General features: G+C 41.4%; 1 protein-coding gene across 5 annotated transcripts in view; it reads left to right on the forward strand.

Moving 5' to 3' along the window:
• Positions 1-1,049: 1,049 nt before the first annotated feature.
• The window catches only part of rbm33a (RNA binding motif protein 33a), a 44,891-nt gene continuing 20,977 nt past the window's right edge, over positions 1,050-24,963 (forward strand). For all 5 annotated transcript variants that reach the window (XM_041881092.2, XM_041881095.2, XM_041881094.2 and 2 more), the window contains exons 1-8: positions 1,050-1,204; positions 1,756-1,834; positions 3,591-3,639; positions 4,196-4,266; positions 4,395-4,644; positions 6,261-6,365; positions 12,163-12,343; positions 12,568-12,800. In XM_041881092.2, the coding sequence (XP_041737026.2) occupies positions 1,186-1,204; positions 1,756-1,834; positions 3,591-3,639; positions 4,196-4,266; positions 4,395-4,644; positions 6,261-6,365; positions 12,163-12,343; positions 12,568-12,800 (987 nt within the window). In that variant the 5' untranslated portion in view covers positions 1,050-1,185. The remainder of the gene's footprint in view (positions 1,205-1,755; positions 1,835-3,590; positions 3,640-4,195; positions 4,267-4,394; positions 4,645-6,260; positions 6,366-12,162; positions 12,344-12,567; positions 12,801-24,963) is intronic.

Genomic DNA, 24,963 nt, shown 5'->3' on the forward strand with positions numbered 1-24,963 from the left:
ATGAGAAAGCATATTAATCAGTCACAATAATGCTATCAAGCAATAGTGAAACCTGATAGCATTGAAAAATATATATTCAATATGCATGTTGGAAAACTGAAAGGTGCCATATCTTCGGTAGAAAAACAATATTTTAGAAGAATGGGAAATTGGGGTAGAAGGGTAACGTGGGGTAAACAGCCCCCCCCACCCCACCCCAAGGTTAGTCGAGGTAATTGAGGTAATATGTACATGTGGGTAGAGTTAAAGTGACTATGCATAAATAATAAACAAAGTAGCAGCAGTGTAAAAGAGGGGGTTGGGGTGGGGTGGGGTGGGGTGGGGGAGGGCAATGCAAATAGTCCGGGTAGCCATGATTAGCACTTTCAGGAGTCTTATGGCTTGGGGGTAGAAGCTGTTAAGAAGCCTTTTGGACCTAGATTTGGCGCTCCAGTACCGCTTGCCGTGTGGTAGCAGAGAGAACAGTCTATGACTAGGGTGACTGGAGTCTTTGATAATTTCCAGGGCTTTCCTCTGACATGTAAGAGGGACCTTACATCAACATCTCATCATAGTGAGGATATTAATAGTGAGACGTGCAATGCCATTTTGTAAAAAGTGTAAACTCTACCCACTTATTTCCCTTCATAGTTTGTTTGCCTAAAGCATGACCATCATCCACATACCTAATTTTTTTACCAAACTTTGTTTTTTTGTGTCAGCAATTGGACATTGTTCTTAGTTACCCCACGTTACCCAAATTACTGATATTGAATAGCTAGTGTATTGTAGGCTATATTTCATGTTATGGTATCTCCTACTCTAATTAAGAAAATATGTGTACTTTTACAGTTTCATGCATTATTCATACATGTAATTAGATCTCATGCATACTTATTGGGTCTCATGAACTGCAGAGGTTTACCAAAAGATCTAAGATCGGTTTATCCTACACACAAAAATTAAATCGATAGGTAGTAGGTAAGATAAACTGACTTTGGTTCAGCGCTTAGGAAGAACATTATTCTATCCCAGAATGCATCAGATCTCATTCACTCTGCAATGGTTATGTTCTGATTCTCTGCGGATTGTGGTAAACAACGTTAGCTGTAGCATTAGCTTGATTTTAACACAAAATAGTAAAGATTTCAATGTATTCTTCAATTGTATAGAATTTCGCCTACACTGAGGAAACCGTCTTGCGTAATGGCGGACATCCCCGGAGGTATAGTTACCACAATTATTTCGGTAGACGTTTGGTTTGCTAGCAAGATGAGATAGGCCGCATTGGCCTAAAATGTAGCTAGCTACGATAATTAATCTGTAAACACTATGACTAGGCGTCACACGATACAAGTTCATTCTGTGTAGTATTTAGTTCCAACGTTTGAATGTGCATGTTACCGTGTTGTCTAGTGTGCTGATATTTTTAGCTAACAACTAGCTACCGTTAGCTAACTAACGTTGCATTTCTTGCAGTTGGCTAACGTTAGCTTGTTGCTACATTTTCATTGCTTTGAACTATCTAAAAGAGCCTAAATATCATTAAAAATACTAAACCCTTGTTGCTTAGTAAGCTGTTATAGTTAGTTAGCTGACCACATCAGTCATTCATTGAAACAACAGTGGTTGTCAATTGCGGGATTTCGTTTCTCTAATTGATCAATTCATGTTATTGATTGGCCTGAGTTTTCACACCGGGTTTCCCACGTCTTAATCATTTGCCAAGACCCTGACAGCAAACAAGTTAACAGAGCCTTGTCTTTTTGTTTTCAGATTATGACTTTGAAGATTATGACAAGCCAGGTGCAGAGAGATCACGCAGGAGGAGAGGCGAAGATGATAATTTAGACAGGTATCTCTGCTGCTTGGTGTAATAATAATAATAATATGCCATTTAGCAGACGCTTTTATCCAAAGCGACTTACATTTACATTACATTTTTGTGTATGCACGCATGGCATACTGTAGCTCTCAAACTCTAGGCAGCATTATGCCTTCTCCTTACAGTTCTCAGCCATTCGCTTCGCCCACAGATGCCTCATGTGAACTACAATCCCCCCGCTGTGTTTTAACGTTTAGAAACATCAATAATCAATGCCTGTGATACGGCTTTCGAAACGTATGGCCCTTATCTTTCATCAGCGAGAAAGAATACTTCTTTACTCATTTCATATGTATATACTGTATTCTATTCTACTGTATTTTAGTCAATGCCACTCTGACATTGCTCGTCCTAATATTTATATATTTCTTAATTCTATTCTTTTACTTTAGATTTGTATGTATTGTTGTGAATTGTTAGATACTACTGCACAGTTGGAGCTAGGAACACAAGCATTTCGCTACATCCGCAATAACATCTGCTACATATGTGTATGTGACCAATAAAATGTGATAAAAAAAACATTTACATTACATTTACATTTACATTTTAGTCATTTAGCAGACGCTCTTATCCAGAGCGACTTACAGTTAGTGAATAATTTATTTATTTTTATACTGGCCCCCGTGGGAATCGAACCCACAACCCTGGCGTTGCAAACGCCATGCTCTATCAACTGACAATACACTTACTGTAGCAGTTTTGCACAGATCCATACAGCTAAGGGTGTATCCATCTGACGCAACTACACTTATGCTACACTTCCAGAGTTATGCTTACACACAGGTGTTCGGAGCATGCTAGATGGCTAATTAGCACAGGTGGTCGGTCGCCTCTTGTCTTCCGTCTGTTTTTCCGTAAACAAGCGCTGTATGGCCGAATGGGAACACTAACCCTGTAAAAGTTTTTAAAAAAGAAAATATTTTCTGCAGATATGAAAGATAAGGTCCTTATGCTTCCAAAACCATACCGCAAGCGATGCATGTTAATGTTCAGACCTAGCGTCGGGACTCTAAACAAAACTCCCGCATACAGAAGTTGCCTTCGTCCAATGACTCTTATTTGTAATGTAATGGAACTGAGAGTCATGATCAAGGGCTAGGTTTTGCATGCGTTTTCCCTTTAATGTCCTCTGACATTAGGTTATACTAGTACAGTAGTTCCTTACTCCATCTATGAAGCCCATAACTCATGCACAAAATATAGTCCTAAAATAGATTTTAGGCAGAGACTTTCTGTTGTGGAGACCTTGTGACAATGTCATCACATATTTTTCCCAAGTGTGTTCATGAATGGAGCTGGGCGATATATACAAAAAGTATACTATTGTAATTTAGACTAAATCATTTTCACAACAATATAAGAAACAATATAATGAGCTTATGATCTGAATATGATGTAGATTTGTATGAGAATACCTAGTAGGAGAGAAATTGACTTGGTACATTTGAAGTGCTTGCTCCTGTTTGGGACCAACCGAACATGACCCAGGAACGATACAGTGACTGCAGCCTATGAGAACAACATTTGTATCTGGCCTTGCAGAGTCAGGCCTAGTGTAAATATTGTGGAACATTGGCATTTGCTTATCATGCTCATGAGAATGATAATTTAGGCTTCATTAAATAATCCTGTCTAGACTAGCTGTAAACGTGCATAGAGAGTAGACCAATACCTAGCTTTGTAAAATGAGCTATGCTGACTTGGTTTATCTCTTCTCTTAAAGTGATCTTGAGAGTGATTTGCTCGAGGAGGATTGGCTGACAGCCAAAAAGGTAAGACTAACTCTCCATCGCTTCTGTTTGTGATTACCTTCATAGCATTCATAGATGCCTCTGCCATGCTAACCTATTATGCATGGATTTATTAATGTAGCCTACCAGCTGTAGGATAGGTGAAATAGCCTAGATCCCATAGATTGAATTCACAGTGATGTTGAATTTTGCAGTAGGCTTGTGACAGGGGGCTCCTCCACAGGGGCATTTATTGATGTGAACCAGGAGCAAGTACAGTAGGCAAAAAGAAATTATCTTAATCTGCTCAGATTGACTTCACACATAGGAATAAAGCATCATTTTGGACTGGAGGAGATCCCCCCCATGTTTATTTAAACTCACTATTTTATTGATTCAAGTATTTATTTAAAATCTGTGATTAGCAATCCGATTTGAACATGTGTAGGCCTACACATTCAATCATAATATCACTTTTGGTTGATATTCTGTAGTTGTACAATAGTCGACCTTGCCATTTAAAGCCTGGGTGTGCAAGGAATGAACAACATGAGCTAAAACATACTGATCCATTCTGGGTTGTTTTTCTTGTTTTTAGAATCCCTCAGAAGTGTCAGATGAGGAATTGAACGATGACCTTCTACAAAGTGATGAAGAAGATCAAAACATGTAAGTTCATTGTATCCACGTTGTCTGATCATGCTAATAGCATTTCCATACTTAGTCCTTTAGACATGATGTGTCAATTTTTGAGCTACAGTGTCCTTTGTTTATAATTGTATGTTTTTGCCTTTCAGCGGCCAGGGTGTTAGCCTCAATGCTACTCTATGCGAATTTGACCAGCAGGTGAACCCCATAGACTACCCAGAACACCTAGGAGATGTAGAGGGGGGCTACCAGCAGGAGGGGGGAGAGTACGTGGACGAGTACAGCCAGCCCAATGACATGGAGATGCCAGACGGCCAAATGGAATACTCAGGAGAACAGGCTGGGGGCGACGGAGTGTTAGACATTCAAATCAATGAGCCTCTAGACGATGAATTTCAAGTGAGTCCTCGTCTCCCCTCTTTCTGTTTTACTCCATTGTATCTTGAAACTATAACGTTTCTTCCCCTGTCTTGGGTTTCAGGGGGCACGTATCAAATATATTCAGTGGATGCTAAAGGGGATGTGCTTTGGGTAGGGGTTGAAGGTGGGGGTGGGATTCATTATCACTCTCCGCCAGTTGATTTCTCCTTTCACTGACATCTTGTTTGGCAGTAAGTAGGTAATGCTCTGGTGTCTGTCGGCTGTGATGCTTGGTGCCGTTGGGCCCTGTATCTTTGTCTGGCTAAAGAGCCACTTTGTGCGAGGAAGACGCACTGCCAATCGGCAGTGGTTAACGCGGGGGGCTTTTATATCGGGCACTCGACTCAATCTGATAAAATCTCACATTGGTGGAAAGATTATTGACCTTCCTATGGACACCCCATACAGTCCTGAAATGATTGATGCAATTTCCTCCTTTATTTCTTTCCCAGACCTCGTAGCCAAGAGTGAAGAGGGGAAAAGATAAGACTAGATCCATGTGACGTCTGTAATAGTCCTATTTACTAAGGTGTGATGGCTGACAAGACATCACTTTTTTTACACACTAAAGATAAAGCCTTTGATATTCTAAGTAGGGTTGGACAGTTCTACTTCATACTTACTTAGAAAAACCCCAGTGAGTACGTAGAGCACTATTGTTTGTAATAACTATGTTTACAAAGTCACTCGACTGCCTGGGCTTAACACTTCTGTTTGCGGTGGTATTCAGAGGTAACATGTGGAACAGTTTAAAGGATTAAGCCCTTTCTGTTCCCTCTGGGTAGTCTGTCTATCCTTCTGCTGCAACGGGTATTTGTCTGCAATATTATGTTTTGGGTTGGCAGGTTAATGGTGCAGAACACCAAACACTGTCCTGTGACCTGTCTTTTGACAGTCATGAATCACCTAGTGGGTTCTCACTGAAAGTGTGCTTTGAAATTAGCGCAATTACGCGAGTTGTGACCACATGGTATATCAAGTACACGTTGGATAGCCAACATTTGTTATTACCGGAATTATTGTATAACTGGAATCCCGGATTTCGGCACCATGAAACTGTAGTCAGCTTCCTGTGTGTGTGATGTTCCTCCTGGCATTGAGTCGTGAACTTCTAGAGTGGGACAATAAAGCAGTAGCTAGCACAATTATATTTTCACCGTCACTGATCCAGAGGTTGTTTTTATCTCCCCCCACATTTCTGTATATCATGTCAAACATTTACATCTCATAGAATTTCAAATGCTGTCAGGAATTGGTAATGAAGCCTGCTCCCACTGTTATGGTAATTCAAGAGGCTCCCCCTTTCTAACCCCCCCATAACATTTCAATGTTTTCTCCTTGATGCTCGCTGTTAATATTTTCATTAAAAGGAAACACGCCAGTATTTTTGGCTCAACCATTATTCCTTTCACATCATTTCCATGGGGATAAAGTTAGGCTAAACCCACACAGGCTGTAATCTCAGGCCAGTGTTAATATCCTGCTAACATTGACAGTAAATATGGGCCATAATAGGATGGTAGAATGTACAATACATCTATGACACTTAGCCTATTTTGAATATTGACTCTGGATCTCTCCACTTGTTGTTGTAGGTGGATGATTACTCACCAAGCTATGGAGGTGGAGAACAGCAGGCAGAGCAACAGGAAGCCCCAGAGGGAGAGGAGGAGGAAGTCTCTCAGCTCGCAGACACAGAGGTATGAACAGAACGGGTCTCCCTCACTCACTGGTTGCATCCTAAATGGCACCCTATTCCCTATATATTCCCTATACAGGACTTAACATTTTTAGCCAGTTGTCCTTTGGACAAGTAGGACTTTAATAATAATTTTATAATAACTTGTCCCCCCAAAAAAAAAGGTCTGTAACACCATTTTTACATCATTGTATGATGCAAGATAAAAGGCTACACTCTGCCTATTGGCTTCTTATATTCAAGCTTGTCTCAAGATACAACACTGCCCCTTTAAGGCTCTCTTGGAGGATAGTTTGCCACCCTTGGTAGCCTATAAAATATTGCAACATTATAATTACAACCCAAAAAAATATGTCTACGGTTCAAAACAGACTCTGGGACGACAGATCCACACAATACCCCCTAATGACAAAGTGGAAACATTTTTGTATGATTTACATAAGTATTCACACAAGTCTCTAAGAGCTTTGCACACCTGGATTGTACAATATTTGCCCATTTATTATTTTCAAAATTCTTCACGATCTGTCAAATTGGTTGTTGATCGTTGTTAGACAACCATTTTCAAGCCTTGTCATAGATTTTCAAGCAGATTTAGGTCCAAACTGTAACTCGGCCAAATTCACTGTCTTCTTGGTAAGCAACTGCTGTGTAGATTTCGCCTTGTGTTTTAGGTTATAGTCCTGCTGAAAGGTGAATTCATCTCCCAGTGTCTGGTGGAAAGCAGATTGAACCAAGTTTTTCCTTTAGGATTTTGCCTGTGCTTAGCTCCATTACATTTATTTTGTTATCCTGAAAAACTCCCCAGTCCTTAACAATTACAAGCATACCCATAACAAGTCCCGTGTAGCTCAGTTGGTAGAGCATGGCATTTGCAACGCCAGGGTTGTGGGTTCGTTTCCCACAGGGGACCAGTATGAAAAAAAAAAAAATGTATGCACTCACTAACTGTAAGTCGCTCTGGATAAGAGCGTCTGCTAAATGACTACAATTTTAATGTAATGATGCAGCCACCACTATGCTTGAAAATATGGAGAGTGGTACTCAGTAATATGTTTGGGGCAAATCCAATAAAACACAACACTTTGTATTCAGGACAAAAAGTTAATTGCTTTGCCACATTGTTGCAAAGAGGATGCATATTTTCCATTTTTTAAAATTCAGTATAGGCTTCCTTCTTTTCACTCTGTATGTTAGTATTGTGGAGTAACTACAATGTTGTTGATCCATCCTCAGTTTTCTCCTATCACAGCCATTAAACTGTTTTAAAGTCACCATTTGGCCTCATGGTGAAGTCCCTGAGCGGTTTGCTTCCTCTCCGGCAACCGAGTTAGGAAGGATGCCTGTATCTTTGTAGTGATACATCATATAAAGTGTAATTAATAACCATGCTCCAAGCGATATTCAGTGTCTGCTTAAAAAATGTTTTACCCATCTAACAATAGGTCCTCTTCTTTGCGAGGCATTGGAATACCTTCCTGGTCAATGGTTGAATCCGTGTTTGAAATTCACTGCTCGTCTGAGGAACCTTACAATTATCTGTATGTGTGGGGTACAGAGATGAGGTAGTCATTAAAAAATCATGTTAAACACTATTATTGCGCACATGCAATGTATTATGTAAGTTGTTCAGCAAATTTCTACTCCTGAACTTATTTTGTCTTTTCATAACAAAGGGGTTGAATACTTATTCACTCAAGACATTTCAGCTTTTCATTTTTGATTTGTAAAACATTTCCTAAAACATAATTCCACTTTGGAATGTTGTGTGTAGGCCAGTGACAAAAACATCTAAATTGAAACCATTTTAAATTCAGACTGTAACACAACTAAATGTGGAAAAAGTCAAGGGGTGTGAATACTTTCTGAAAGCACTGTCAGACGTACTTCATAAAATGATATAAAATGTCCAGGTTTTAAACAATTAAGTTCATGGTTAAATAATTTTCTAAATGCTGACAGCCTCCGCTCAGATTCAATGTGGGTGATGTGTGGTGCGCAACAGGCACTGTCCTTCACTCTCTGGTCTTGTGACCATTTAGACGTTAATGTTAATTATCCTTCATTATATTTGTCAAACATGACTGGCGTTTAGCCTATATTTATGTAATTAAAAATCTCATTAAAGTTTGGCTACATTTTCTGGGCCTCCCTCATGTCAGCATCGGTTTGGACATGAGGCTGTAGCCTGTATGCATATCACCTACACTTTGACATGGAGGCTTTTTTATTTATGTACATGAAAAATAGATTTTGAATATTATTCCAATGTTTGCTTCTCTGATCCAATTTTTTGGCTTCTCTGATCTAATAATTGTTAGATTGTTATGATTATTTAAAGAATGGTACTTGTCTATTTGAACAACTGAAATCTATATTATTTATTAGATTGTCTGGAACTCTATTGGAGGGATGCGACTAGTGTTGCATGGTATACCGGTAACGCGGTAATATCACAATACCAAAACGTCATGATACTTCCGATACCAATCTTTTTTTGGTACCGTTTCATATGATACTACCATATTTTTCAGAACCTGCTGGTGCCTGTTATGAAATGTTTTTAAAGGTGGTCCTCTGTAGCTCAGCTGGTAGAGCACGGCGGTTGTAACGCCAGGGTAGTGGGTTCGATCCCCGGGACCACCCATACACAAAAAATGTATGCACACATGACTGTAAGTCGCTTTGGATAAAAGCGTCTGCTAAATGGCATATTATTATTATTATAAAGACAGTTTATAAATTCTGTTGAATTCAAGCAATAGCCACTAGTCTCTTGTATGGGCACGGCCAATAATATCCACTTCACTTTCATGTGCATATCACGTGTGGCAGCTGTAATCAGCCAGCCACATCCCGTACCAGCCCTCACTCACCTGTTTCTCTCCGTCTGCTCTTCATGCGCATATATTCCTCCATCAGCTTTTCAAATATACATGGAAAAAAAATATGAACGCAACCTCAAACAATTTCAAAGATTTTACTGAGTTACCGTTCATATAAAGAAATCAGTCAATTAAAATAATAAATTCATTAGTCCCTAATTTATGGATTTCACATGACTTCACAGAATTCAGATATGCATCTGTTGGTCACAGATACCTTTAAAAAAAAAAGTAGGGGCGTGGATCAGAACCTGTCAGTATCTGGTGTGACTGCCATTTGCCTCATGCAGCGCGCCACATCTCCTTCGCATAGAGTTGATCAGGCTGTTTGATTGTGGCCTGTGGAATGTTGTCCCACTCCTCTTCAATGGCTGTGTGAAGTTTCTGGATATTGGCGTGAACTGGAACACGCTGTCGTACACGTCGATCCAGAGCATCCCAAACATGCTCAATGGTGACATGTATGGTGAGTATGCAGGCCATGGAAGAACTGGGACATTTTCAGCTTCCAGGAATTGTGTACAGATCTTGCGACATGGGGCCGTGCATTATCATGCTGAGAGGTGATGGCAGCGGATAAATGGCACGACAATGGTCCTCATGATCTCGTTACGGTATTTCTGTGCATTCAAATTGCCATCGATAAAATGCAATTGTGTTCGTTGTCCATAGCTTATGCCTGCCCATACCATAACCCCACCGCCACCATAGGGCACTCTGTTCACAACATCCATGAAGAGCACACTTCTCCAGCGTGAGAGTGGCCATCGAAGGTGAGCATTTGCCCACTGAAGTCGGTTACAACCCCGAACTGCAGTCAGTTCAAGAACCTTGTGAGGACGACGAGCACACAGATGAGCTTCCCTGAGACAGTTTCTGGCAGTTTGTGCAGAAAATCTTTTTGTGAAGACCCACAGTTTCATCAGCTGTCCGGATGGCTGGTCTCAGACGATTCCTCAGATGAAGTAGCCAGATGTGTATGTCCTGGCATGGCGTGGTTACACGTAGTCTGCGGTTGTGAGGCCGGTTGGACTTACTGCCAAATTCTCTAAAAAGATTTTTGGAGGCGGCTTATGGTAGAGAAATGAACATTCAATTCTCTGTCAACAGCTGTGGTGGACATTCCTGCAGTCAGCATGCCAATTGCACGCTCCCTGAACTTGAGACATTTGTGGCATTGTGTTGTGACATTTTCGAGTGGCCTTTTATTGTCCCCAGCACAAGGTACACGTGTAATGATCATGCAGTTTAATCAGCTTCTTGATATGCAACACCTGTCAGGTGGATGGATTATCTTGGCAAAGGAGAAATTCTCACTAACAGGGATGTAAACAAATGTAAGCACAACATTTGAAAGAAATTAAGCTTTTTATGCTTATGAACACTTTCTGGGATCTTTTATTTTAGCTCATGAAACATGGGACCAACACTTTACATGTTGCGTTTTATATTTTTGTTCAGTTTAATTTAGCCGTGATGGCGAGCGGGATGCAGACCCAGATGAGTGTTCGGTTGTTAGATTTGTACATTTGTTACATTGGAGCAGCGCGCTCAGTGAGCAATGTTGATATATTTTATAATTTCATCACCTGTTATAACCAAGAGCAAAGGTCAGTCTGATTAGACTTTGCAAGATCACCTTCATGCAGCCTCTGAATGCCAGAGGAAAAATGGACAGGCATGCTTGCAGCTTTACAGCAAAGAAAACTAGCCTAAATGGTAAAAAATAATATGACCCATATTACCAGAGATGCCTTTTTTTTCTATCGGGATTCGCGCACATTTTATATAATTTCACAAACCATGTCGTGGGCCGTTTCTAAACTAATCCCTGGTCGCTAATTATTGGTTTGATAACAAACGACGTTCAGTCATGTTACCTAGCTAGCTAACAACCTGGTAACTTGACTGTAGGTTTAGGAAAATTTGATTGGCACAGGAAGAAAGGAAAAGGGTCTGCTACTCATGAGATGTGCTTCAAAGGTAGGATTCATATAGGTCTAAACTATATTACAAATCAATTTCTTTCTGGTGCTCCTATAAATTCTGTTTGGTGCGTAATGTAAATGTAAAAGTTGGGAGCAGTGTGTGTTTGTGGGAGAGAGAGAGTGGTGAGTTTATGAGAGCAAGGGAGATGATGTGTGAGGGAGGGTGTGTGTGTCTGTTTTCCCCTTAGTGCCACAATGACATGCAGGTCATTATGTATGTGTATTAATATATTCCTTCCTCCCATTCCTCCAGCCAAATCCCAGGTACGCCTTTGCAAATATGAGCAATCAGCTCTATGCAGTATTCTATTATACACTGAACAGTGTGAAGTTAAATTCAATGTTGTATTGAGTAGAAGAGTGACTTTCAGTGAGACTTTCATTTTGTGTAGTACATATGCATGATGGGGGGATGGGGCGAGCAGGACGCTAGGCCACTGATATATATATATTTTTTACCCCATGGTACCGTGATACTTGGCCTGGTATCGTATCGTTAGTAAAGTGTTGGTATCGTGACAACAGTAGATGCAACACCATTCTTCCATGAGAAATTCCATAATTTGGTGTTTTGTTGATGGTGGTGGAGAACGCTGAGACGGCCATGGCATATGGTTTACATTATTTTCATGCTCATCAACCCATTCAGTAACCACTCCTGCCTTGTGGATGGGGGCATTTTCTTCCTAAAATAATAATATTGCGCGAAATTAATGGCCTGCCCAGCATTTGTATACATGAGCCTAAACATGATGGGATGTTAATTGTTTAATTAACTCAGGAACTACACCTGTGTGGATGCACCTGCTTTCAATATACTTTGTATCCCTAATTTTCCCTCAAGTGTTTCCATTATTTTGGCAGTTAGCTGTATCTAATGGGTTGTTCATAATTGATGGCTAAGATGATTCCTATATTTCCAAAGGCTGAGAATGAACCAGAGCCAAAGGAAGAAGTGAAGGAGGAGGAAGACGAGGATGAAGAGGAAGACGATGATGGAGAGTCTGGCCGGTTGCGGTTCAAAACAGAGCGTAAGGATGTCACGTCTGGTGTTGTGCGTCTGGCGGATGCAGCAACCAAAAGAAGAAACATTCCTGAAACATTAGGTACATTTTATTATTTTTATGCAGTGTTATATAAACTGTAATAGATTTTGTGCTTTGTTTGGTTGCGTTGCTTATGGTTGAAGGGCATTTCAAGTTTAACTCATGCACCTACACAATTTGGATCAAAAGAAAATGCTCAAGTGCAGTTTGAGCAAGTCTTACTGAATGGGTTGTATTTGAATGTTCTAATGTTCACCTCGTGGTGATTGTGTTTTGCCCACCAGAGCTGTCTGAAGAGGCCAAAGCAGACCTGATGGAGTTTGAGGAGAAGGAGCGCCAGAGGAAGCAGGGCCGCTTTGGGGGCCGAGGAGGAAGAGGAGGAGGAGATAGAGGAGGATTCAGAGGTCGAGGATTAAGAGGGAGGTTCCCCGGATTTGGGATGGGAGACTTCGGTGGAGGAAGAGGACGAATGAATGACCTGAGGCTCCCAATGGTGCCTCTACATATGGGCATGCAGGTAAATTAAAATAATCTGACACAATAGAAAAGGATTATATATCTCTTGATATTCTGTAATGTCACTTTTATATTATAGAATTGTTTACGATTAGCTTACTTGAGTGTATGTGTATAAGATAATTTGAAGTTATGCTTGCTTAATATTGTCGCAATGTTTACCTGCAGAACTAATAAGGCACAGCCATGTAGGCTATTTGGCACATATGCCGTTGTCATCATGGCCTATTGGATTTAGTTTCTCATGGCCTTTTTTATTATTAGACATCTCTTGAAGCATATAATCCGTTCATTTAAGTTGTTCATCCATTTATGCAACGCTTTTGAAGGTTGAACGTCAGTTGTTGAAAGCGTAAAGAGGGAGAGGTCGGTTTGATGTTTTAAAAGTATCTGAAAAATTGTTCTATTGAAAAAGTTTGGTTACTAGTTACCTTTTTTAATTTTGATCCTGCAACGCATTTAGCCTCAGTTGCTGCGACCACTATATCTGTCCAGGGATCCTGCCTACCAAAAGTTAGAATGAAGAGCTGCTTGGTGTAGCAGCTAGCTAGCTGTTAACTAGCTAGCAAGGTTTCTTTTAAAGCTTGAACACAGCCCGCGATGCAGTTAGCCATTGTGGCTGAGACCGCTATAGTGGGCAGTAATATTTGATATGTTTTTATACAGTATATTATATATACATAACATGCGACTCGTAATAAGACTAAGGAATTAGCCTATTAACATTTGTATCTGACTCCATAAATATATAAAAATATACAAGCAAGCATTATGCAATGAGTTGACGTTGACTATTAAGAATTGGTCTATATCAAAGGCAGATATTTAATTAACATTGTACAAAGAATGGATTCACATGCAAGGCATAAAGCATTAACAAGCATTACAAGGCATTATTCTAAGCATATAGATCCTAAGGTTAACTTACAGGACAAAGCATGAACAAAGAGATGCTTACTAGCCCAGAGGCCTGGAAGCCTAGGGAATGAGAATTGATCATACAACCTTCCTCCATGGTTTGGAAACAGGATAAGAGAGAACAAAGGCATTTCATTCAATTTATAACATCTGAAGGTGTAACCTTTCAACCCAAAACCAACAACTAACGACCAATCAAAATGTAAGTACCTTAAGAACAGTTTGCAGTTCTCCCAGGTAGAGGTGGATGTCCTGAAAGAGTCATGCAGCAAGATGACAAACTGTAAGTCCTCTCAAGATGACATCAGCAGTCTGTGAATCATGATTAACAATGACTGGGGAAACAGACTATCTAGAGGGACAATCCAGGAGGAATAACATCGTTGTGGATGGCATACCAGAGTCTCCACATGAGAACTGGGCCGAGTCTGACGAGAAAGTAAGAAATTATCACTGAAAAGCTGCAGATGGATCATACGTAGATTGAGATGGAGCTTGCCCACAGGTCTGGAAAACGTATCTGAAGCTGTGCGCCAGAGGCAGAAAGAACTTATCCCAGCTATGAAAGCTGCCAGAGAGCATGGGAACATTACTTACCTCCGCTACAACAGGCTCATTGTCCACCCTCCCTCTCAAAAGCCTTGGAGGAATGAGAGCGCCAAGCCTCCGGGTCAGTAGCTTCAACCCAACATCTCAGACACAGTCTTATTTATTTAGTCTCCATATTATGTATGTCTCCAATAAGCTACCAAGAAAGGGCTAAGAATAGCCCATAGCTTTACAAATAAGGTTAATGAAATCTAACTTGCGAACATCAGGTAACATTCATATACTGGCCATCTCTGAAACTCACTTAGATAATTCCTTTGATAATACAGGAGTAGCAATACAGGGATATAATATCTACAGAAAAAACAGGAATGCCTATGGGGGAGGTGTTGCTGTATATGTTCAGTGACATATTCCTGTAAAGCTTAGAGGATCTCATGTCAAATGTTGTTGAAGTGTTGTGGTTGCAAGTTAACCTGCCACATCTAAAGCCTCTTCTTTTGGGGTGCTGCTATAGGCCACCAAGTGCGAACAGTCAGTATTGGGGTAATATGTGTGCAATGCTTGATAATGTTAAGAGTTCTATTTTCTGGGTGACCTGAACATTGACTGGTTAGCAACTAGCTGTCATCTCAAGAGGGAAGCTTCTGTGACTAATGCCTGTAATATGACCCAGGTTATCACTCAACCAACTAGAGTGCATACCAATAGTGTTGGATCTGTGACATCCACTTGTATTGATCATATCTTCACTAATGCTGCAGAGTTTTGCTCCAAAGCAATATCTGTTTCCATTGGCTGTAGTGACTATAACATTGTGGCAATAACAAGGGAAGGCAAAGTGCCAAAGTTTGGGCCTAAAGTAATTTATAACAGATCATACAACATGTTTTCTCAGGATTCTTTTGTTGAAGATGTAAAAAATGTATGCTGGTCTGATGTGTATGAGGAAGTGAATCCAGATGCAGCACTGGAAGTATTTGTACAATTATTCATGCCAATTGTTGACAAGCATGCACCTGTTAAGAAACTAACTGTGCGAACTGTTAGAGCCCCCTGGATTGATGATGATAAAAAAGATTGTATGGTTCAAAGAAATGAAGCATAAGTTGGCAACAACTCAGGCTGCTGGTTGGTTGACATACTGTAAATTGAGAAATGTTGTGACTAAACTTAACCAAAAGACAAAGACATATTACCAAACAAATATAAATGAGATAAAACACAATGGGAAAAATATTTTGGACTACCTTAAATGTTATCATGAGCAGAATCCAATTAATCTCCATCATTCATTGAAGTTGATGGGTCATTTTATAATTAAACCTTTCGATATTGAAGAAGAATGGTGCCGGAGGGGATGGCTGACGTTTTACGGGCTCCTAACCAATTGTGCTATTTTGTGTGTTTCGCATTGTTTGTAACTTATTTTGGACATAATGTTGATGCTACCGTCTCTTATGACCGAAAATAACTTCTGGATATCAGAACAGCGATTACTCACCTCGAACTGGACAAATATTTTTTATTTAATGAGTCTGACACGAAGGATATAATGTTGCTCCCAAACAAGGCCCAAATCCCCGTCATTCGCATGAAGAAAATAAGGAAATACAGGGGGTGCAGAACAGGGTGCCTTGTGAGAATTCGTCAGTGAGTGGGTAACCCGCTCTCTACCATCCGTTCTATTGGCCAACGTGCAATCACTGGAGAATAAGCTGGATGAGCTCCGTTTGAGACTATCCTACCAACGGGACATTAACTGTAATATCTTATGTTTCACCGAGTCGTGGCTGAACGATGACGCGGATAATATACAGTTGCCTGGGTTTTCCGTGCATCGACAGGACAGAAGAGCTACGTCCGATAAGACAAGGGGTGTGGGTGTGTGTCTTTGTCAATAACAGCTGTGTAAGGCCATAAGCAAACAAGAAAATGCTCATCCAGAAGCGGCGCTCTTAGTGACCGGGGACTTTAATGCAGGCAAACTTAAATCAGTTTTACCTAATTTCTACCAGAATGAAATGTGCAACCAGAGGAAAAAAAACTCTAGACCGCATTTTACTCCACACACAGAGATGCGTACAAAGCTCTCCCTCGCCCTCCATTTGGCCAATCTGACCATAATTATATCCTCCTGATTCCTGCTTACAAGCAAAAACTAAAGCAGGAAGTAACAGTGACTCACTCAATACGGAAGTGGTCAGATGACGCGGATGCCACGCTACAGGACTGTTTTAATGGCATAGACTGGAATATGTTCCAGGATTCATCCAATGGCATTGAGGAGTATACCACCTCAGTCACCGGCTTAATCAGTAAGTGCATCGACGACGTCGTCCCCACAGTGACCGTATGTACATATCCCAACCAGAAGCCATGGATTACAGGCAACATCCGCACCGAGCTAAAGGCTAGAGCTGCCGCTTTCAAGGAGCGGGAAACTAATCCAGACGCTAATAAGAAATCTCGCTATGCCCTCAGACGAACTATCATGTGAGCACCAGCTGTTCCGGACAACTGTGTGATCACGCTCTCTGTAGCCAACGTGAGCAAGACCTTTTTAAACAGGTCAACATTCACAAGGCCACGGGGCCAGACGGGTTACCAGGACGTGTACTCCGAGCATGCGCTGATCAACTGGCTAGTGTCTTCACTGACATTTTCAACCTCTCCCTGACTGAGTCTGTAATACCTACATGTTTCAAGCAGACCACCATATTCCCTGTGCCCAAGAAAGTGAAGGTAACATGCCTAAATGTCTACCGCCCCGTAGCACTCACGTCGGTAGCCATGAAGTGCTTTGAAAGGCTGGTCATGGCTCACATCAACGCCATCATTCCGGAAACCCTAGACCCACTCCAATTCGCATACCGCCCCAACAGATCCACAGAATACGCAATCGCACTCCACACTGCCCTTTCCCAACTGGACAAAAGGAACACCTATGTGAGAATGCTGGTCATTGACTACAGCTCAGCGTTCAACACCATAGTGCCCTCAAAGCTCATCACTAAGCTAAGGACCCTGGGACTAAACACCTCCCTCTGCAACTGGATCCTGGACTTCCTGACGGGCCGCCCCTCAGGAGACTGAAAAGAGACTGGCATGGGTCCCCATATCCTCAAAGTTCTACAGCTGCATCATCGAGAGCATCCTGACCGGTTGCATCACCGCCTGGTATGGCAACTACTCGGCATCCGACCGTAAGGCGCTACAGAGGGTAGTGCGTACGGCCCAGTACATCACTGGGGCCAAGCTTCCTGCCTTCCAGGACCTATATACAAGGCGGTGTCAGAGGAAGGCCCAAAACATTTGTCAGACTCCAGTCACCCAAGTCATACAGTGGGGAAAATAAGTATTTAGTCAGCCACCAATTGTGCATGTTCTCCCACTTAAAAAGATGAGAGAGGCCTGTAATTCTCATCATAGGTACACGTCAACTATGACAGACAAATTGAGGAAAAAAAATCCAGAAAATCACATTGTAGGATTTTTAATGAATTTATTTGCAAATTATGGTGGAAAATAAGTATTTGGTCACCTACAAACAAGCAAGATTTCTGGCTCTCACAGACCTGTAACTTCTTCTTTAAGAGGCTCCTCTGTTCTCCACTCGTTACCTGTATTAATGGCACCTGTTTGAACTTGTTATCAGTATAAAAGACACCTGTCCACAACCTCAAACAGTCACACTCCAAACTCCACTATGGCCAAGACCAAAGAGCTGTCAAAGGACACCAGAAACAAAATTGTAGACCTGCACCAGGCTGGGAAGACTGAATCTGCAATAGGTAAGCAGCTTGATTTGAAGAAATCAACTGTGGGAGCAATTATTAGGAAATGGAAGACATACAAGACCACTGATAATCTCCCTCGATCTGGGGCTCCATGCAAGATCTCACCCCGTGGGGTCAAAATGATCACAAGAACGGTGAGCAAAAATCCCAGAACCACACGGGGGACCTAGTGAATGACCTGCAGAGAGCTGGAACCAAAGTAACAAAGCCTACCATCAGTAACACACTACGCCGCCAGGGACTCAAATCCTGCAGTGCCAGACGTGTCTCCCTGCTTAAGCCAGTACATGTCCAGGCCCGTCTGAAGTTTGCTAGAGTGCATTTGGATGATCCAGAAGAGGATTGGGAGAATGTCATATGGTCAGATGAAACCAAAATAGAACTTTTTGGTAAAAACTCAACTCATCGTGTTTGGAGGACAAAGAATGCTGAGTTGCATCCAAAGAACACAATACCTACTGTGAAGCATGGGGGTGGAAACATCATGCGTTGGGGCTGTTTTTCTGCAAAGGGACCAGGACGACTGATCCGTGTAAAGGAAAGAATGAATGGGGCCATGTATCGTGAGATTTTGAGTGAAAACCTCCTTCCATCAGCAAGGGCATTGAAGATGAAACGTGGCTGGGTCTTTCAGCATGACAATGATCCCAAACACACCGCCCGGGCAACGAAGGAGTGGCTTCGTAAGAAGCATTTCAAGGTCCTGGAGTGGCCTAGCCAGTCTCCAGATCTCAACCCCATAGAAAATCTTTGGAGGGAGTTGAAAGTCCGTGTTGCCCAGCGACAGCCCCAAAACATCACTGCTCTAGAGGAGATCTGCATGGAGGAATGGGCCAAAATACCAGCAACAGTGTGTGAAAACCTTGTGAAGACTTACAGAAAACGTTTGACCTGTGTCATTGCCAACAAAGGGTATATAACAAAGTATTGAGAAACTTTTGTTATTGACCAAATACTTATTTTCCACCATAATTTGCAAATAAATTCATAAAAAATCCTACAATGTGATTTTCTGGATTTTTTTTTCTCATTTTGTCTGTCATAGTTGACGTGTACCTATGATGAAAATTACAGGCCTCTCTCATCTTCTTAAGTGGGAGAACTTGCACAATTGGTGGCTGACTAAATACTTTTTTCCCCCACTGTAGATTGTTCTCTCTGCTACCGCACGGCAAGCGTTACCGGAGCGCCAAGTCTAGGTCCAAAAGGCTCCTTAACAGCTTCTACTGCTGAACAATTAATCAAATGGCCACCCGGACTATTTATCATCTATGCATAGTAACTTTACCACTACCTACATGTACAAATTACCTCGACTAACCTGTACCCCCACACATTTACTCGGTACTGGTACCCCTTGTATATAGCCTCATTGTTATTTTATTGTACTTTTTATTTTTTTATTTGTATTACTTTAGTTTATTTAGTAAATATTTTCTTAACTCTATTTTCTTAACTGCATTGTTGGTTAAGTGCTTGTAAGTAAACATTTCACGGTAAGGTCTACACCTGTTGTATTCGGCGCATGTGTCGAATAGAATTTTATTTGATATTGCCAATCATTTCAATGAATTTCACTAGTAAAGTGGAGCAACTCTGAAGTGAAAGGACATTGAACAGTGAACCATCATATATTTTTGTATAAAATACCAGGTATAGAAAACCTTAATGGGAAACTATGGAGAATGGTAGCAGACTGTATTGCCACCCCTATTTGCTATATATTTAACCAAAGCCTAAAGGAGTGCGTGTCCACAGGTGTGGAAGGGAGCTAAAGTAATTCCACTACCTAAAAATAATAAAGCACCCTTTGCTGGCTCTAACAGCTGTCCAATCAGTTTGCTGCCTGTACTTAGTAAACTGATGGAGAGGAATGTGTTAGCCCAAATAAGTTAGCTACTGACTTTGAGCATGAATATAGGGCACTCAACTTGTACTGCACTGACTTAGATCACTGATTGGTTAAAATAAATGGGTAATAAGATGATAGTTGGAGCTGTATTGTTAGATTTTCATGCAGCCTTTGATGTTATTGATCATAAATTATTGACAACAACTCACTTGCTATGGCTTTACATCGCCTTCCATCACATGGTTGGAGAGTTATTTATCCAATAGAACCCGGAGTGTGTTCTTCAATGGAAGCTTCTCTAATATCAGATATGTACAGTGCGGTGTCCCTCTGGGCACTGTTATCTTCTCTATTTTTACAAATTATTTTCCACTGGTCTTACACGAAGCTATACTGAAAGAAAATATAAATGCCATATAAAGTGTTGGTTTCATGAGATGAAATAAAAGATCCCAGAAATGTTCCATACGCACAACAAGCTTATTTGTCTCAAATCTTTGCATCCCTGTTAGTGAGCATTTCTCCTTTGCCAAGATAATCCATCCACCTGACAGGTGTGGCATATCAAGAAGCTGATTAAACAGCATGGATTGTCCACCACAGCTGTTGCCAGATAATTTAATGTACATTTTTCTACCATAAGCCGCCTCCAACAGCGTTTTAGAGAATTTGGCAGTAAGTCCAACCGGTCTCACAACCGCAGACCACGTGTAACCACGCCATCCCAGGGACTTCCACATCCTGCTTCTTCACCCGCGGGAATCGTCTGAGACCAGCCACCTGGACAGCTGATGAAATTGTGGGTTTGCACAACCAAATAATTTCTGCACGAACTGTCAGAAACCGTCTCAGGGAAGCTCATGTGTGCTCGTTGTCCTCACCAGGGTCTTGACCTGACTGCAGTTTGGCGTTGTAACAGACTTCAGTGGGCAAATGCTCACCTTCGATGGCCACTGATGAATCCCAGTTTCAACTGTACCGGGCAGATGGCAGACAGCGTGTATGGTGTCGTGTGGGCGAGCAGTTTGCTGATGTCAATGTTGTGAACAGAGTGCCCCTTGGTGGAAGTGTTTCAGCATGATAATGCACGGCCCCTTGTTGCAAGGATCTGTACACAATTCCTGGAAGCTGAAAATGTCCCAGTTCTTCCATGGCCTGCATACTCACAGGACATGTCACCCATTCAGCATGTTTGGGATGCTCTGAATCGACGTGTACTACAGAATTCTCCAATTCCCGCCAATATCCAGCAACTTTGCATAGCCATTGAAGAGGAGTGGGACAACATTCCACAGGCCACAAACAACAGCCTGATCAACTCTATGCAAAGGAGATGTCGCGCTGCATGAGGCAAATGGTGGTCACACCAGATATTGGCTGGTTTTCTGATCCACACCACTACCTTTTTAAAAAGGTATCTGTGACCAACAGATGCATATCTGTATTCCCAGTCATGTGAAATCCATAGATTAGGGCCTAATGAGTTTATTTAAATTGACAGAATTTCTTGTATGAACTGTAACTCAGTAAAATCGTTGAAATTGTTGCATATTGCGTTTATATTTTGTATTGTGTAGAATTACTATGTATGCGGATTATTACATAGCACCCAAAAGCCAGTGAGCTCACTGAAATTTTAAATAAGGAGTTAGTCAGTATCAAAATGGGTGATTTAATAATAAATACATCTAAAACTAAAAGCATTGTATTTTGTTCAAAACATTCTCCAAGACCTAAACCTCAACTGGAGTTGTACATGAAGGGTGTGACCATTGAGCAAGTTGAGGAAGCTAAACTCCTATGTATAACATTGGATGGTCAAGTATCATGGGCAAGTCATATTGACAAAGTTGTTGTAAAGATGGGGAGGGGTATGTCTGTTTATAAAAATGTTTTGCGTTTTTGACACATTAACTGTATTAGTTGTTCAGGCTCTGGTCTTGTCCCATCTTGATTACTGTCCGGTAATATGGTCAAGTGCAGCAATGAAAGACCTAGAAAAGCTGCAGCTGGTTCAAAACAGAGCCGCACGCCTTGCCCGTAACTGCACATACAGAAATAACATCAACAACATGCAGGCCAGTCTTTCCTGGTTGAGGGTTGACAAGATATTAACAGCTTCTCTTTTAGTTATAAGAAATATTACTGACACAAATTCCACATTTTCTGCATAATCAAATAACATTCAGCTCAGACACCCATACATACCCCACAAGACATGCCACCAGGGGTCTCTTCACAGTCCCCAAGTCCAAAACAAAATCACGGCAAGGTGCAGTTTTAGACAGAGCCTTGATGGCATGGAACTCCCTTCCATCTCCAATTACTCAAGCAAACAGCAAAATTACCTTTCAAAAAACAGATTACAAAATAACTTGTGGAACGACTGGGGCTATGAGGGGACACACTAACAGACACACCATTTTTTTATTTGTACTGTTTGGATTATTTTTGTTGCGTTGTTTGTACAGTGAGTGTACAAACCATTAGGAACACCTTATTATTGAGTTGCACCCCTTTTTGCCCTCAGAACAGCCTCAATTTGTTGGGGCAAGGCCTCTACAAGGTGTCAAGCATTCATTTACATTACATTTTAGTCATTTAGCAGATGCTCTTTTCCAGAGCGACTTACAGTTAGTGAATACATATTTCTTTTATACTGAACCCCCCGTGGGAATCGAACCCACAACCCTGGCGTTGCAAACGCCATGCTCTATCAACTGAGCTACATCCCTGCCGGCCATTCCCTCCCCTACCCTGGACGACGCTGGGCCAATTGTGCGCTGCCCATGAGTCTCCCGGTCGCGGCCGGCTGCGACAGAGCCTGGATTCGAACCAGGATCTCTAGTGGCACAGTTAGCACTGCGATGCAGTGCCTTAGACCACTGCGCCACTCAGTTGACTGCTGGCCCATGTTGACTCCAATGCTTCCCACAGTTGTGTCAAGTTGGCTGGATGTCCTGTGGGTGGTGGACCATTCTTGATACACATGGGAAACTGTTGAGCGTGAAAAACCCAGCAGTATTGCAGTTCTTGATACACTCAAACCAGTGCGCCTGGCACATACTACTGTTAGGTTCTAAACAAACAGAGTAAAAACTCGAACGACTTGAAAAAGTGCTAACCAAGTTTAGTCATACAGCTGCAAAGACAACATACAAGTCACACAAACACATCTTTATACCTTCCAACTAGGCGGAGTCACCTCCTTGCATGTCTAAGATAACCAATCCTTCTTACTGGTATTGTCATGGCCCTTGCCTAACTCTAGGACCCTCATGGGCGTGGAAGTGAGTGTACACTACCAGTCAAAACTTTTAGAACACCTACTCATTCATTATTTTGACAATTTTCTACATTGTAGAATAATAGTGAAGACATCAAAACTATGAAATAACACATATGGAATCATGTAGTTACCAAAAAAGTGTTAAACAAATCAAAATATATTTGAGAATCTTCAAATAGCCACACTTTGCCTTGATTACAGCTTTGCACACTCTTGGCATTCTCTCAACCAGCTTCATGAGGAATGCTTTTCCAACAGTCTTGAAGGAGTTCCCACATATGCTGAGCACTTGTTGGCTGCTTTTCCTTCACTCTGCAGTCCGACTCATCCCAAACCATCTCAATTTGGTTGAGGTTGGGGTATTGTGGAGGCCAGGTCATCTGATGCAGCACTCCATCACTTTCCTTCTTGGTAAAATAGACGTTACACAGCCTGGAGGCTGTGTGATAGTCCCACTAAGCCCAAACCAGATGGGATGGCATATCGCTGCAGAATGCTGTGGTAGACATGCTGGTTAAGTGAGCCTTGAATTCTAAATACGTCACAGACAGTGTCACCAGCAAAGCACCCCCACACCATAACACCACCTCCTCCATGCTTTATTGTGGGAAATACACATGCAGAGATCATCCATTCACAAACACCGCGTCTCACAAAGACACGACGGTTGGAACCAAACCTCTCCAATTTGGACACATTTCCACTGGTCTAATGTCCATTGCTCGTGTTTCTTGGCCCAAGCAAGTCTCTTCTTCTGATTGGTGTCCTTTAGTAGTGGTTTCTTTGCAGAAATTCGACCATGAAGGCCTGATTCATAGTCTCCTCTGAACAGTTGATGTTGAGATGTGTCTGTTACTTGAACTCTGTGAAGCATTTATTTGGGCTGCATTTTCTGAGGCTGGGAATGAACTTATCCTCTGCAGCAGAGGTAACTCTGGGTCTTCCATTCCTGTGGTGGTCCTCATGAGAGCAAGTTTCATCATAGCGCTTGATGGCTTTTGCGACTGCACTTGAAGAACTCAAAGTTCTTAATGTTCCGTATTGACTGACCTTCATGTCTCAAAGTAATGATGTACTGTCATTTCTCTTTGCTTATTTGAGCTGTTCTTGCCATAATATGGACTTGGTCTTTTACCAAACAGGGCTATCTTCTGTATACCCCCCCTACCTTGTCACAACACAACTGATCTGCTCAAATGCATTAAGAAGGAAAGAAATTCCACAAATTAACTTTCAAGAAGGCACACCTGTTAATTGAAATGCATTCTAGGTGACTACCTCATGAAGCTGGTTGAGATAATGCCAAGAGTGTGCAAAGCTGTCATCATGGCAAAGGGTGGCTATTTGAAGAATCTCAAATATAAAATATATTTTGATTTGTTTAACACTTTTTAAATTACTACATGATTCCATATGTGTTATTTCATAGTGTTGATGTCTTCACTATTATTCTACAATGTAGAAAATAGTAAAAATAAAGAAAAACCCTTGAATGAGTATATGAATAAGTATATTTCAAGCTAGAATCCAACACTACCATACCCTGTTCAAAGACACTTCAATATTTTGTCTTTCCCATTCACCCTCTGAATGGCACACATACACAATCCATGTCTCAAGGCTTTAAAACCCTTTTTTAACCTGTCCTCCCCTTCATCTTCACGGATTTGAAGTGGATTTAACAGGTGACATCACTAAGGGATCATAGCTTTCACCTGCATTCACCTGGTCAGTCTATTTCATAGAAAGAGCAGGT

Source organism: Coregonus clupeaformis, chromosome 7, assembly GCF_020615455.1.
Source record: "Coregonus clupeaformis isolate EN_2021a chromosome 7, ASM2061545v1, whole genome shotgun sequence".
Taxonomy (NCBI): domain Eukaryota; kingdom Metazoa; phylum Chordata; class Actinopteri; order Salmoniformes; family Salmonidae; genus Coregonus; species Coregonus clupeaformis.